General features: G+C 33.1%; 1 protein-coding gene across 1 annotated transcript in view; it reads left to right on the top strand.

Moving 5' to 3' along the window:
* COL24A1 (collagen type XXIV alpha 1 chain) overlaps window positions 1-16624 on the top strand; it is a 279723-nt gene that overhangs the window by 15003 nt on the left and 248096 nt on the right. Inside the window, exons 5-6 of the mRNA XM_076010342.1 lie at window positions 3953-4006; window positions 7491-7544. Of these exons, the coding sequence (XP_075866457.1) occupies window positions 3953-4006; window positions 7491-7544 (108 nt within the window). The remainder of the gene's footprint in view (window positions 1-3952; window positions 4007-7490; window positions 7545-16624) is intronic.

Genomic DNA, 16624 nt, shown 5'->3' with positions numbered 1-16624 from the left:
ACAGTGAGAAAGAGAAGAGTCAAAGATAATTCTAAGGCTTGAGCTGGTGTTATGGGAGCTGCCATCTACTGGAATGAGGAGGAACATGTTATCAGCATTTTGTATGTTTTGTTTTTGCCTGGGAGAAAATCAAGAGTTCACTTCCATTAATCTTTCAAAGAACCAACACATTGGCTTTGTTAATTTTCTCTATGGGCTATTTAATGTTCATCAATTTCACTTCTTTATTATTTCTTTCCTTCTACTTATTCTACAATTGTTCTTCATTTTCTAGCTTCTTAAGGTGGAAAGTTAAATCATTGATTTCAAAACTTATCTTCTAATATAAGAATTTAAAGCTACAAGTTCCCTCTAAGGATTGATTTAACTGCATCCCACAAAATTTGATATGTTGCATTTTCATTATCATTCAGATAAAAATATATGCATTCTTCTTTGACCCATGAGTTATTTTGAAGTATGTTGTTTTGTTTATTATTGATTTCTAATTTAGTTCCATTGTGATGAGAGAGCACACACTGGAATTCAATCCTATAAAATTTATTGAGGCATTTTATGGCCCAACATGTGATCTGTCTTGGTGAATATTCCATGCATACTTAAAAAGATTGTATATTTTGCAGTTGTTGGGTATAGTATTCTATAAATGTCAATTAGTTTATGGTGGTTGGGTTAAATTTTTCTCTATTTTTACTGCTTTATTGTGTCTAGTTCCATTAATTACAGAGAGAGGTGTGTTAAAATATCTGACTATGATTTTGGATTTGTCTATTTCTCCCTCTAGTTCTGTCAGTGTTTGCTTCATATATTTTGCAGCTCTGTGCTCTGCATGTATGTTTTTATGTCTTCCTGATGAACTACTTTTCATCATTATCAAATGTCTCTCTTCATCTCTGGTAATACTCCTCTTCTTTAAGTTTAGTTTGATAGTAACAGAGCCACACCAGTTTTGAATGCTATTGTTTTCCTGGGATATAGTTTTCTATTCGTTTACCTATCTGTGTCTTATAGTTAAAGTGCGTCTTTTATAGACAATGTGTAGTTGGATCTTACTTTTTTATCCAGTTGATAATCTCTTAATTGGAGTGTTAAGTCCACTTTATATTTATGTAATTATGTATGATTGGGTCTTGCCCTACCATGTGGCTATTTCTTTTCCATTTATCCAATCTGTTATTTGTTCCTCTCTTCCTCTTTTTCTGTCTTCTTTTGGATTAATAAAATATTCTTTGGCATTCAATTTATTTCTCTAAGGGCATTTGAGCTATATCTCTTTATCTATGTACCTACCTACCCAATTATTTATGTAATTGCTCTAGGTATTACAATATGCATCCTTAACTTATTCTAGTTTACTTACAGTTAATATGGTGTCACTTCATATAAACTATAAGAACATTTTGACATTACATTTATCCATTACCTCTATCCTTTGTGCTTTGTTGTCATTTATTTTATATCTATGTCATTATAAATCCCACAGTGCAATGTTATAATTTTTGCATTATATAATCTTTTAAAGAAATTAAGAGAATCTAAAAAAACAAAGGAAGTTGTTCACATTTCCTCATTTATTTACATTTCCAGTGCTCCTCACTCCTTCCTATAAATCTAGGTTTCCATCTGATGTCACTTCTCTTTAGCTAGAAAAAGTTCCTTTACATGTGTAGTGAAATTCTCCTGGTGGTGAATTCTCTTGGTTTTTGTTTGCCAATAAATTTATTTTGTTGTTTATATTCTTTAAAAAATATTTTTATAGAGTATACAAATCTGGGTTTTTCTTTCAGCACTTTAAAGATGCCTATTGTTCAACTTTCAGCTTACACTGTTTCTGAGGTGAAATTAGCCATCATTCACATTGTTATTCCCTGAATGTAGCATGTCACTGGTCTTTGAGGTACAAAGTCAATTATGATTAATTAATTAATTTATAAATATTAAATTTAATTCTAAAGGGGGTTTAAAAAAACAAGTAAGACCAAAAATGTGTCAGGAATCAAAGAGTTGGTACAAAATGAGGGAGAAAGTAATAAATTTGGGAGTTTTTTCCTTCAATGCAGAAAAGTATTACCTACTTCTTTGACATTTCAGGTAAAGTTGGCAGGTAAAGTTATTATTGAATAATAATCTCCACGTAATGCATTTTATATGCACAACTAGCCATGTTAAGAGCATTTCCTTAATGCTGACCTGAAATTCCAGTTCTAGAACATCACTTGATAAATTAATTCAGTCATATTTGTGTGAAAAAAAGAAATTTGACACATGTGTCAAATGTGTTGTCCAGAAATACAACATATGAATAAGAAAAAGTTCCATTTTTATATCTAATTTTTATTTCCCAATTGATCACTTTTGCCCATTCCTTCAGTTTTTTTTTAAAGTGGACAATGAAATGTTAAATTATTTGATGATATTAAGAAAGCTAATAGATAATAGAAAATTCAAATATGACCAAAAAGTTAGAATTTTTAACATGATATTCATAAGTGAAGACATTGGACACAAAGGATTTTATTATATTTAAACTTCTCAAGGGTTATCATTTCTCAAGTTATTTTTAAATTCACTGTAAATTATTGCCTCAAATCAATTAGCTAGTTTTTATAATAAAAGATTAAAATATATTGAAACCAATAAATAAGATTTTATTTAATAGGTATTGTGATATAAAAAAGAAAATTGACCTAGTTTGCTGATACTTTTCTAAGCAATCTTAAGCAAATCAATTAACCTTTCTGGACCTCACTGCTTCTTTATGTGTAATACAAAATGTGATTTACTAGATAATCTCTAATATCTCTTATACATTCTAAGTAAATTACCATTTTTTGGGGGGGTGAAGAGTTTAGTTCATAAATATTAAAACATCACCAACGCCATTTCTTAAGTTCCCTAATTCTATAACCAATAATCTAAAATTGTAGCCTTGGTAGAAGGAATGATGTCTATAAAAGGGAAGAGGTCAGCCTAGAGCACAACTTTTTCTTTAAAAATTTTCTTTTACTATAGAACACAGGACTCTTTGCCAGTGAGCATTCATTTAGAATTTGTAAATTAAAAGACTTACTGAGGACCATGCAGGACTTTTCTTTTGGTATTCCTTTTTTCATCAGTCAGCTTGAAAGCTATTTAAAATCATCCCTGAATTTGTGAAAGAAGACATGTCTATTTCCCTATTCCCCAAAGGGTAAAAATAGTATCTAGGAAAGGAGAATTATTTATCCTTTGTTGAGAATGGTAATGAAATCAGGATTTGAATTTTAAAGAATCTTCATTTTGGCCCCTATATTTTATGAAGTGTGAAAAAGAGATACTTTGCTACTATTCATCATAAGAAAGATTATTTTAATATTGTTCCAAAAACTTTAGCTGAAATTTAATGTCATATTCCTCTTGAAATGTGAAAGATAAAGAGTCCCTAAACTATAAAAAGTATCTATTTTTAGAACAAAATAAAAAGAATTTTGACAAAAGAGATATCTTTTTAAATTTTTTCTTTATTATAAAAGTAATCGATGGGCATTGCAAGATTTTGGAAAATATTTAAACTTAGAATTTTGAGAATCATTATAAGAAGTTTTCTTTTCCTAATGTAACTAGTCTTTCAAAGCTAAAATAGGAATAACAATGCAGTATGATACAAAAATGGAAAAGACAAAAGCCTTTACCTAGGTCCCCCAAGGAAAATGTTTCAATAGCAGTATAACTTTATATTTATTAGATTTAAAAAAATCAACTATATCTAGGGAATTTTGAGCAATCTTCTCAGCATTTAAAAATAAGACTAAGAAGAAGGTATATTAACAAAATCAATAACCCATACCTATCTCAATTTAAAATAATTTTATTTAATACTATATAATGTATATAGCATCTAATGATACATACTGAAGATATATACTATACATAATTTATGCTTTACCATGTGTTTTATAACTATTTTCTCCAGGGTCCCAAAGGAGATCCAGGATCTTCCCCAGGTCAAGCTGTTTCTGGAGAAAAGGTAATTATTTGTTCATGAAATAAAATCATGATGATATATTTCAAGCATTTTAAAATCATTTTTATCTTTTTAAAATATAAATATCTTTACTGTATCAGAAAAGATATCAGAGAACTATTGGATTTTAATGAAGGAAGAAATATTTCAAGAATTAAGTAAATTATATCATCACTTTAACTTATTTATTTAAAACTTAACATTAATTTTATGTAGTGTCTACTGTGGCCTGTCGTTGTGCTATCTGCCAATAAGAAATAGATGGGATAAAAAATTAGAGTAGGATGTGGTCCTAACTGCAAAGATTTTGCTGTTGATGTACATGCACACAATAATATATAAATTCCAATGACATTTTGTACCATTTTAGAATACTATTTTAGAATACTTTATCTTGTTTAAGTGCCACAGTAACTCTGTGAGAGAAACAGTCATCATTATTTAGTTTTCTAGTTGAGAAAACAGAACTTATAGATTTTTTTTTTTTTTTTTTTTTTTTTTTGAGACAGAGTCTCGCTTTGTTGCCCAGGCTAGAGTGAGTGCCGTGGCGTCAGCCTCGCTCACAGCAACCTCAGACTCCTGGGCTCAAGCAATCCTCCTGCCTCAGCCTCCCGAGTAGCTGGGACTACAGGCATGAGCCACCATGCCCGGCTGATTTTATATTATATATATTAGTTGGCCAATTAATTTCTTTCTATTTTTATGGTAGAGACGGGGTCTCGCTCAGGCTGGTTTTGAACTCCTGACCTTGAGCAATCCGCCCGCCTCGGCCTCCCAGAGTGCTAGGATTACAGGCGTGAGCCACCGCGCCCGGCTAGAACTTATAGATTTTAAATGGCTTATCACATAGATAGTAAGTGGCAGACTTAATGATATATTTGAATTTCCTGACTTCTGGTCCAGTATGCTTTTCATTTTATCATAATTTTCTCAATACAAACATATATATATTTAGGTAAAAAGTCATTTTTTAAAGTAAAGATAGCAACAAAATCTTTATTGGGAGGGGGATGCTGTTTTCCAGTGAGGATCAATACAAATGGAGGACATTTGGGAAGATTTGTTTAGACAAATCTAAAACATCTAATTTTTTCTTTGGCTTACAAAAACTCTTATAAACTTAAAAAAAATCACATCATAATAATGGACTCTATAGATATTATACTACCAAGTAAATCTTCAAAAACATTTGTTTTTAAATTTTTTATGGATATGGAATAGTACATATTTGGAGGGGTACATGTTAAAAATCATTTTTATCTCAAAATTTGGGAATTGTATTACTGTGATGGAATTGAGTGCACTGAGCCTAAATAACTTAGAAAAGGAATGGAAGTTTATTACTAGCAACTTCATATTTCACTAGTCTCTTAATTATTGCAAGAAAAAAAATCCTGCAACCTGAGAAACAAATGTCATCTTTTAAAATATCAAGATATACTATATTTGATTTCTTACCTAAAATGTGGAAATTAGAGGCCCACTCTGTTTTGGTGACTGCTTTAAATAAAACTCTCAGGTTAAACATTCACATTTATATCAAATGCTTGGTTTTATCTTTCCTTGTGGCTTCTCTGTACAAAATACAGGCTTGTTCAATATGGGAGTTAAGACGTAGAAGTATGTCAGTCTTTTTTTTACTTTTTGAGTTCCTCATGTACTAATTTTGGTCCTTCCTATCTAAGAGAAATGTAGTGAGATATAAAATTTAATAGCATGTTGCCATTCAGCTTTAGGTGAAATCTAATTTTTAAAATTAAGAGATGTATTTCTAAAATGGTAAAACTTAAAAACAATCTCTTAGATATTGTATTTACATTAAATTGTGTTCAAATATACCAAGGAGACAGAAGATTAGTTATACACATACATCTGAACACAAACAAAATAAAACATTAAATTGGTGGGAGTAGAGGGGGATTGGAAAATAATTTTAACTATTTAGCCATTTTTATAATAAATATGTGGTCACTAATGAATATAGGAAATGCAGGGCCTATACAGTCCTTCACCATGTAACATCCACCACGTAACATCTATAATAGACCATACACAAACTTTGAAGCCCTTTTGGGACCTCAGGGGCATGCATAGATAGTTTTTAAATGGTGTCATTTTTCCTTTCCTATAAGACAAATAGGATGACATCATCATCATCATCATCATTGTCATCATAATTCTGATTTTTCAGATGGAGGAAGAGAAAATAAGTGATTCATCCATGATTAGAGCTAGTGGAAGGGGGCCAGCCTCCAAGTCTCTTCTTTCCTGGTGCAGTTTTCTTTCCTTTCTATCAGAGTAATAAATGTTACACAAACAAACAAAAAGCCCTGTAAAAATTGGTCATCCCATTGCAAAGGAAGCCATCCTAATAAAACTTTGAGAAGCAGTAAAGTGAATATTAGAACAAATGGAAAAGCACACCATTGTTAATAACCAGAAACATACTTTTCTCTTCGGATTGTTTAATGTGATGGCATATTAAAGAATATAATGTACTAAAAACTAGACAGAACATAGTTACTAAGGAGTTTATTATTTAAGATTATTAGCTATGTATTCTTTTTTTCTTTCAAACACATTATTTTTTTCCCATGTGCCACAAATCTTACAGTGGGAAGAGGGAGAAAAAGGTAAAGAAAAAGTGTACCTTGAGTAAACTGGCTCAAAATGACCCATGTTTCCATCTCTACTTTCTCCCCAACTCTTTTTGACATTTTTTCCTGCTTCCTATGTCTCTAGTTGTCACTTCTACCCACTACAGGCACTCCTTCCCCCTCACTGGTGTACTTTCTCCTTCCTTCCACAAGATGGGCCCGCAGGTACTCTTCAAGGTTGGGGAAAGACGGCCATAATCAGTAAAGTCGTCTGTCTGAGCCAGGCACGTGGACCTCCCAATAAATTTTCGCTTCAGTCACTTCCAGGGTTAATGTTCTGTGGTGCAGGCAGGCATAGTGGAAGGTACCAGCTCTTTCCTGGAAAGGGAAGTGCCCCTGCTCCTGGTGGTCATATGAACCCATCTAGGCCATCACACCCCTGGATAATTCCAACTGGGGTTTACAACCAGGCTTCAGGTCCTCAAGAAGGGGGTAGGGCAGAACCTTCCCTCAGCTGTCTCACAAAAGCATTTGTGGAATTTTTAAGGAAACTACTTTAGCTTTTTAAAAACACAGTAGACCTTGAGCTGATGGGAAATATGGGAGTGAGGGCATTCCTAGAGAAAAGAACATAAGAGAGAAAGGAGCAAGAGTATGGAGGTGGAAAAATATAGTCCAGGTATTAAGCCCTGGGAGAGATAAGGGCTGGGAGTCTCAGAAAAGGGATCAAAAGGATTCAGAAACTAGGTGAAACTTGAGCCCAATTGTGAAGATTGGCCATGAATGTAGTAAGAGCTTAACATCCAAGATTAAAGGGAGCTCTAATTTTCAAAGCAGCTCTACTTTTCAATTCTCTTTCATGATATTAAACCTCTGTGTTTTGTTTATAGGGTGATCAAGGCCTTTCTGGATTAATGGGGTTCCCAGGTATACAAGGTAATAAGGTAAGATGTAGTTTTACTTTGGCATATATTAGATGTCATACGGATCTAGGAGCTCTTCAACTATTATGATCTCATTTTGAAGTTGAGCTCCAAACCAATGTTTTAAATTCTTTTTCGGCAAAAGGAAATTAAGATGCTGTTCTAATCCAGGAAAGTGGTGCCTGCAAAAGGCAGGATCTTATGAAAAATAAAAAAAGAACTTTCAGTTAATGATGGGCACAAAATTCATGTGTAAGAGAAAGTCAAAGTCACCGATAGAATATTGAAGCTTTCCTCTTTTTAAATTATATTAGGACAATGACTGGCTTGTGAAACCTTAAAGACAATTTATAATTTTTATATGCCCAAAGTGAGGCTTACATTTGTATATATATCATGGCAGAGATTATTATTTCCCAAAAAAATGAGAACCCTTAAAAATCCATGTAGGTAATACACTTGGATTTTTAAGGGGTTCTCATTTTTGGGGGAAATAATAATCTCTGCCATGATATATATACAAATGTGTAGGATGGAGGTAAGTCTTGGTGATGCTAGTAAAATGCAGTTGTCATATGCATATGACTAGGGTTTTTCTAAAGTAGAAAGGAGTGCTGATACAGCTGCTATCATTATTTCATGAAATATATTGTGCAGTTTCGTGGATTAATACATATATAAATTCGTTTCTCTCTGTTCAACTTGTTTTCCCCCAAACACTAAACTGTTGATTTTTAGAGGGAATGAGGAAGTAACAAAATTTCTTTCTAAGATATTACAGGCTCTAGAATATTGTAGGGTAGTATTTGACTTGATATGAATATTTAAATATGTATAATAATGAGCTGTGTTGATGTCTTAGCATGTTAGTTCCTTTCCTCTTGGGAGATTTAGGCTGCAGGTGGTATTCAGGCTCTGGTTGCTTGGCTCAAATCCCACCTTTGATTTTCTAGGTTCCATCAACCTTGATTGCTTAACCTCTCTAAGCTTCAGTTTACCTCATCTGTAAAATGTGAAGATAATACTACTCACTTCATAGGGAGTTTTGAGAAAGATGAAATGAGATAATCCATGTAATACAGTGTCAGACAAATAGCCAGCCCTTATAATAATAAATGTGAACCATCAGTTATTTATTTGGTTTCAGAAAGAATCCTGACATCTTTGCTTTCTGTCATAACCCTTGTTAAAGGGCTGGATTGTAAAATGATGAAAAAGGTTTTGATCTTAGGAGAGTATTTTCCATCCAATGACTACACCATTATTTTTATGGCTTTCAGACTAGTCTTCATCCTAGACAGTAGTTAGAATCTGATAACTCCCTTGAGGTTGTTGTTTGCCTGCATAGAAACATGAAACTTCAGAGTGATCATTTCTAACGGTATTAATCTTGATATATGATCCTGAATCTGTTTGTTTAATTCTACTTAGTATACCTCTGACTACTCATATATCTCTTAGGGAATTGTACTGACATAGCCTCAAACAAAGATCATTTAATAATATAGATAGGATCTCCATTATTTTATTTGTTATTAATATTAAATATATAGTCATTACATCCTACACAGTGATAAATCATATGAGAAAAGAATGAACCTCATTATTTTCTGAGGTTAAATGATACCTGTGGTTCATGAAATTAGCAATCCAGAAAGGTAAACACTAAGTAAATGTTGATTAGTTTTTGTGTAGAGGGAAGAAATGTTATTTATAAACAAAAGAAAAAGGACTTAGATTTTATCCATTAGAGCAGACTGTCATTTTAACTTTGAAGTTGTGTTTCCTTAAAGCAGAAAGTATTAACTTCCAGAGACCTGTGTATGTTACATGAGCCATTAGTATTTTAAGATATTAAGACATATGTATATATATATATATATATATATATATATATTTGGTCTAGGTAAGTCTAATAAAGTGAAATAGCTGCATTATTTTAAACAAACTGGGCCATGAAGTGAATGTCTTTCACAGGTTTCTTTTTTCCCTTATACGATTTTTTTAAGCCTTTTAAATTTGGCATATTGCTAACTAGTAAAAATAATCCCTATAGAAGTCAGGAATCTTGATATATTATCAGTTAGTAGCTGTTACTAAAGTTTCTCTAGAAGAAGGTTTTGTTGAAAGTATTTAGAAACTGATCAATTCTGATAAATGAAGCATCCCTGGTTTAGTATGGTTTGACAGTAGTTCAGAACAGTGTTGAAATATTTGAGTTGATTTTGTAGTCTTTCTGAGAATGTTTTCCCCCTTTTCAGAGTATGTCTATTAATGGAAACTAACTATGTATAGATCTTTGAAAAAGAAGCATTATGGAAATGCATTCAAAATGAGCATGATATACCATTACTACGATTTGTTTGGAAGGGTAAAGGGCAAGACTGGTTATTGGGTAGAGTTTTTAGGTAAATTATGAGCTTTTTAAAAATAAAATTAACTAATTTGGTTCAATTTTTGGACCACTGAAGTAACTTACAGAGTTACTTCTTGCAAATAGGACACATGCTGCGACCTAGGGACCCCTATTCCTTCATCTTTAAGTTCTCCCCCAAAGTGATAGATGAATCAAGAGAAGAACTTAATCATTTTCTAAGTGAGAAATCTAAGATAAGCCCAGAGAAATTAAGATAATTGCTCAGAGTCACTGTGAGAGTTATGGCAGAATCAAGAGATAAAACTGATAAAACTGATAAAACTGTGCTAAATGCTATTCAGTACTGTTCAGTACTCATTATGAGACATGAGTAAGATACTTGGGTTTTGAGTACTATGAAATAATTATATATTTTTATCTTTTAAATTATTTTATGAATTATTATAACTGTTACATTAAAAGCAGCTCTTTTATTATGTGCAGTGTTTCAGTCTCTCTGCTGAGCACTGTTCCTTTGAATCTTAAAAACAACCCATTGAAGGCATTAGCAGCATGCCTATAGTCCTAGTTACCCAGGAAGCTGAGGCAGAAGGATCACCTGAGTGTAGGAATTTGAGGCTACAGTACGCTATGGTTGAAACTGTGAATAGCCACTGTACTCTAATTTGAATAACATAGTGAGACCCCATCTGTTAAAAACATAAAACAAAAAACAACCTATTGAAACAGATACCATATACCAGTATGTCATAAATAAGTTAGTTGAGGTGTACAGGGGTTAAATCCTTCACCCAAGGCCATACAGCTATTAATTTGAAGATTTAGGACTCAAATCCAGGCATATTTAACACATATGACTGTGCTCTTAACAACTTTGGATAATGCTTCTCTATTAATTAAGTCTATATTTATTTGATACTGGTATTTAAGTAATTCTGACTGTCCCTAGCATGTATGCAAGAGGAAGTACAATATTGTTTTTCATGAAAGCCAAGGGGACAAATATGGTTTTGGATGACAAATAATAATTACTTCATTATTCTTTTTCTCTGGAAAGTATCTGGAAATATTAAAATTCTTCTAATAGAAACCAAACTCAAGTAATTCTAAAGCTCAAATGGCTGTAAGAAAGGTGGTGGAACACACTAACAATTCACTAAAAGTGTTGAGATAAATAGAAGATTAATGTAAAAACGTTTTGAAAACTAGAAGTAACATTGAGACAGAAATAACACAACAAACAAAGATAGCAGTAATATTTTCTTCAATCTTCAATAGATTTTTTTGGTTTGCTGCTTCTTTTTTTTTTAATTTTATCCCCTACTCCCATTTTTCAAAACCAGCATTAATATCTTTAACAAACAATATTTGCTTCAACTTAGCCACCTTCATGTAAATTTTATTTTCCTAGGAACTGAAGTATAGTTTCATGTCTCACTAAGTGTGTAAATTTTTGCCAAAAAGCAAATAAGTTGGATCCAGAGTGCATGCTGGGTTGGATGGAAGACAGGAGTCATGATTCTGAGCTTGGACTCAGAAGGCTTTTTAAATTGTTTTCTATATAGCTGATCAGTTGCTATATTAAAATTGGACGACTTCTACTTAAAATTGTAAGAACATTGGCAATTCAATCAACTGAAACAATTTTTCTAGGTTCATAAGGATAAGCTAGATAGGAGCAGTTAAGCACATTCTAGCATGGAGCTATAATTCAGAGCAATTGTGAAATGCAATGTATATACATTTAAAAACATTTTTATGAATATTGTATGACAGTATTTTTCTGAGTATTAAAAATACTAACATAGTATAACTGTAGTAAAACTATAGTGAGTTTTAGTGACAATTATAAATCAGTGTGAGTTCTTATATTTTGATAGAATTATTTTAATTAACTTTTTAAAATCTTTCTATTACATAGGAAGTATACAGTAAATGTCTGTACAAAGTTGGAAAGGAAAGAAGAACTGAAAGCATAAAGTGGAACACAATGTAATTTATCAGTCAGTCAAAAAGTATACAGGTTTTCATAAACTGTTTAAAGCAGGCGTCCTCAAACTACGGCCTGCCGGCCACATGTGGGTGTTTTTGCCCATTTGTTTTTTTACTTCAAAATAAGATATATACAGTGTGCATAGGAATTTGTTCATAGTTTTTTTTAAACTATAGTCCAGCCCTCCAATGGTCTGAGGGACAGTGAACTGGCCCCCTGTTTAAAAAATTTGAGGACCCCTGGTTTAAAGCAAGGACAATCCTAAAGAGCTGTAATGCTGAATACCACTGAGAACTATAACAAAAAAAAAAAAAGCAAAACAGAAGTTGGCGGAAAATCAGTGCCTAAAGAGAAATATGGAGATTTTTACTGTTCCATAGCTGACTCTATAGATCATCTCTCACTGGCCCATTATTCCTGTAAAATTCTGCAGAGCTATGTTTTGAGTTGCTTCCCAGTTCAAATATAATACTGAAAGTCTAATACAAATGCTGCTGCTTAGGGGCTGTACTGTTACCATTGTTACCATCTCCTCTGCAATCTGCCATTCCCACTAATGGTAGGGGAAGCTGAGAACAAGCCGAACACAGTACTGAAGTCCCCAACAGGCAAGCCAATGGTTGCCAAGTGGTGTAGCTTGTGGGACTTCTGTGTTCAAAGACATTTTCCACAGTCTGGCTCATGAGATTGAAATTACAACATTAAGGATAAATTCATTTGGCTAAAAGTCTTTCAGTTTCCCGAAGTTTTAAAAAAAATTTCTGTGTCCTTGGAATAAGATGCTTTCTGTCATTTAGCATCATTTTGAGAATAGACTATTATACAGTTTTTCTATATAAGACCTAGTTGAGAGGCACTACAGCTAGGGTTGACAGGACTACAGTAAATGCCAAGTACTACTTAAAAGAGGTTAGCCAGTCAATATTGCAAGGAGTTTGGGTCAAAGGTTGTATGTTGTATGCATGAGGGGCATATGTTATTAAAGGGGAGGTAGGCAGAATAGAGAGATTTGTATTGTATTAATCCCATAATCCAAGTTCTCCAACTATCTGGGATCGTTCTTCTATTTAATATTTTTTAAAAATAATTAAAATCCTTATTCTTAGAACTTTAGGGAATTTATTGCCTTATCCCAAAAAGTGTTTACATTCTTATAGTTGCTGATTTTTATCTTATTCTGAATTCTTGCTTAGGAATTCTGTCTTGATCAACTATGACCATCCTATCTTAATCACTATTTCTCAGTTTTACCATGGCTTTCTCTGCTTATTTTGGTCAAAACATGGTTATAGGCGTTTGTTGTATTCCTCAAGGCATTGCTGACATGAGTACCATAGTATTTGACAAACTTTACTAGATTCTTACAACTATCTTATTTGTAAACTAAAGCTGTTGCATTGTAGAGAAAGAAAATGTAATATTGACTTTCAGACAGCAATGCAGTAACAGTGGCTAGATATATACACTGTAAGTTGTTCAAGTTGCCAGGACTGTGTTTCTTTCACTGTGGTATCTCAGTTCGGTGTTTGGCACCAAACAAGCTCATATTATTAATGAAGGAATGAGCACTGCTGCTCTTAAATTCAAGAGACTGTGTCTCTTCACCTGGTCCTACTGCAGTCCTCCACCTTATGGTCTGCTTCTCAAAGCAGTGTTCCCTCTCTGCTGTCTTATTTTCCCTGAGGCCTATAGCTCCGAACATCCATCATTCCATTTCTACTTAGCTAACTGTTACTGGTCACTCAGTGATTTTGCCTTTCACATTATTATCTACAATGGTTAGCTCACCTTTGCCTCACTTTCTCAAGAGTAGATAGAGCAAATGATCCAGGGAAGTTGCCTCAAACAAAAAAGCAGTTTTTTTCCTCAGATAAATTTTGTCACTAACCCTAGAATGCTGCAGTTGTTTTAATCACATACTTTTGTCCTAAAGTTCATTCAGCAAACCTATATTATGTAAAGAAGATAAAGTTTTTTCCTTCAAGTACCTTACTGTTTTCAAAAGGAGACAGATAAAGGTTAAGCATCCTAAATCCTGTATCTGAAATGCTAAAAAATCTGAAACTTTCTGAGTGCCAACATGCCGCTGAAACGAAATGCTATGGGACCATTTCAGATTTTGGATTTTCAGATTTGGGATGCTCAGCTGGTATAATGCAAACATTTCAAAACCTGAAAAAAAAATCTGAAATCTGAAACACTTCTGGTCCCAAGCATTTCAGATAAGGGATACTCAACCTGTACAAAAATAAACCACAAATGTATATTATGCTATGGAAAGTGTAATGATAAAGATATGAATAGGACATAGTTGAAGGTTATATAAACTTCCTGGGGGTGAGGGGCAGTGGGTGCAGGGAGCAGATAAAGAAGTGACATCTAACTTACGTCTTGAGGATGAGCAGAAGTCATCCTGATGATATTGTACATAGTGGACAAGTATGCTATCTACACATAGATGATGCATAAAAAAAGGCTTGGAGGTAAGAAACAATTCCTTGTTCTTGAATCTTGACATGTGAGGCAGGAGGCATCAGGAGATAAAGCTTGAGGGGTAGTTAAGGTCCAAATTATAAAGGGATTTACATACCATGTTAAAACATTTATCATGTAGTAGAGAGCCTATTGCAGGGTTTTAAGGAGAATGCCAAAGGCAAATCCTCTAGTCTCCACAATTTCTTTAGAATTTTTGTGAGTTCTGGAGAGGAATGCTTCTACCTTTCTGAAACCTAAAAGTTTTTAAGAGGAAGCCCATAATAGAAAAGCAGGGTGATTATACAGAAGCTAACTTGTGCCACAGGGAACACTTTCCATATGTAGAAAAAGTCTTTTTTTCCAGGAACATAAGTGCTTCCCATTTAGTGGGGGGAAAGAAAATTCTTAAAATGAGCAAACCATTCATATATAAAGTTGAAAACATGCATGTAATTTGTAAATTTTCCTACTGGTATTACTTAAGGAATGTGTTTGCATCAGTTTTTTCCAGAATGTTCATCAGAGAAATATCATATGTTGTTAGTTACTAGACTTTTTTTGTCATTCTTCCTATATGAGTATAGAAAATAATGACTCAAATAATATTTCAAAAACTGTAATAGAAACTAATTTTTAAAGATAATATGCCAAGTCCGTAGGTTGGAGCTATGTCAAAGCTTGAATATAGACAGGTTTCCCAGATTATCCCCCTTGCTTTTTAAAGCTATACAGACTCATGTTTAAGTAAAAGGTAAATGAGGCATATAATCAGAAATTTAGGAAGTAAATGTAAGTCTTTATACAACAGTGCTGATGATAACTCTAGTATATTACCAATGTACATTTAAAATAACAAAAGGAGTCTTTATTCTGTTTATTGCCTTTCATTTCAACCTTAAGAAAATTGAGATACCATATTAAATAGTTTTAGAATCTATTTTCTACACAAGTAATGTCCAAATGCATCCAAGTCTTTCCATCAATTTACATGTTCATCCATTTCTCTTCATCAGTTAATTAATGAGCACCTACTATGTACCATGCACCATGCACTGTTCTAAGCACTCAGGCTATCAGACTCAATAAAATAGACAGGAAGCTTATATTAAGCTTAAGCTCTTCAAGGGGTTCATTACACCATCTCTAACTCTACCACCCTAGTGTAATTTATAATTATCTTTCAGCTAGACTATCACAGTAGACTTCTATTCGACCCACTCTCTTCCATTCTGCTTATCTCAGAGTCCTCATCTTTGTTTTAGGTTATATGAGGAAATGCACTTCGGAGCCTGAACCTGAGTTTTCTCTGATTTTCTTGAATTCTTCCTATGTCTCCAAGCCTGAATTGACTCATATATTTACCTTTGTTTTTTCATTCAATGACAGATAAATTTAAAGAAAACAAAGTAGTGACTTTCTTACAGATTCCAGTAATCACAGAATTCAAGAAATAAAAAGAAATTTAGCAATAAATTGAATGCTATCATTTTACAAATACAGACATTGAGGCTCATGATATGGCTAGTTAGTGGCAAAACTGGATCTAGAAATCAATGTATTTGGTCTGTGCTTATTGTTAGCAGTTAAAACAAAAATAAAAACAAAAAATATTGTTTTACTTAGGTTCTTTTGATTATAAAGAATGGAGACTTACGTTATTTCAAGGAAGAAAGTGAGTTATTTCAGTCTTTTCTGTAGCAATAAAGGAAACAGGGATCTGAAGGAATATAAAACTGGGTGTTATAATATGATTTGGTATCATGGAGAAAGACATGATTCAAATGAGCTCTTAGCATCTTTGAGTATCTTAGCAACATTAGTTTGTGGATTTTTTACTGTGTGGTTTTTTTGTTGTTGTTAATATTACTCTCTCTGCATCTGCCTTTTTGCATTATCTTCTTCTCTGACAACAACTTTCTTTCTCAACATAATATCTACTTATTCTTAATTTTTAGTTGTACCTTGGCTTTCTTGTAGCATCTTAATGCCCCCACTCTTCCTCTTTCTTTGTGAATCTTTCCAGCTTTCCCCCACCGAAGTGCTAAGTACCTAAATTTTTCTATTGTTTTTAATAGTTAAAATGCTTTTTTAAAAGAGAGAATTTTATTGGCCCAGTTTTTCTTTATTTAAACAAAACCATATTCCAAGTGACCTTATAGGATATTGGCCAGACTTTGCATTGTCCTATCTTAGATCAAGTGCCAACTCTTATGGTTGAGGTGAGTAGGGGTGAGTCCATGAAGAACAGATCATGAT

Source organism: Microcebus murinus, chromosome 2 (genome assembly GCF_040939455.1).
Source record: "Microcebus murinus isolate Inina chromosome 2, M.murinus_Inina_mat1.0, whole genome shotgun sequence".
NCBI classification, from domain to species: domain Eukaryota; kingdom Metazoa; phylum Chordata; class Mammalia; order Primates; family Cheirogaleidae; genus Microcebus; species Microcebus murinus.
This window is presented reverse-complemented; position numbering and strand designations above follow the sequence as displayed.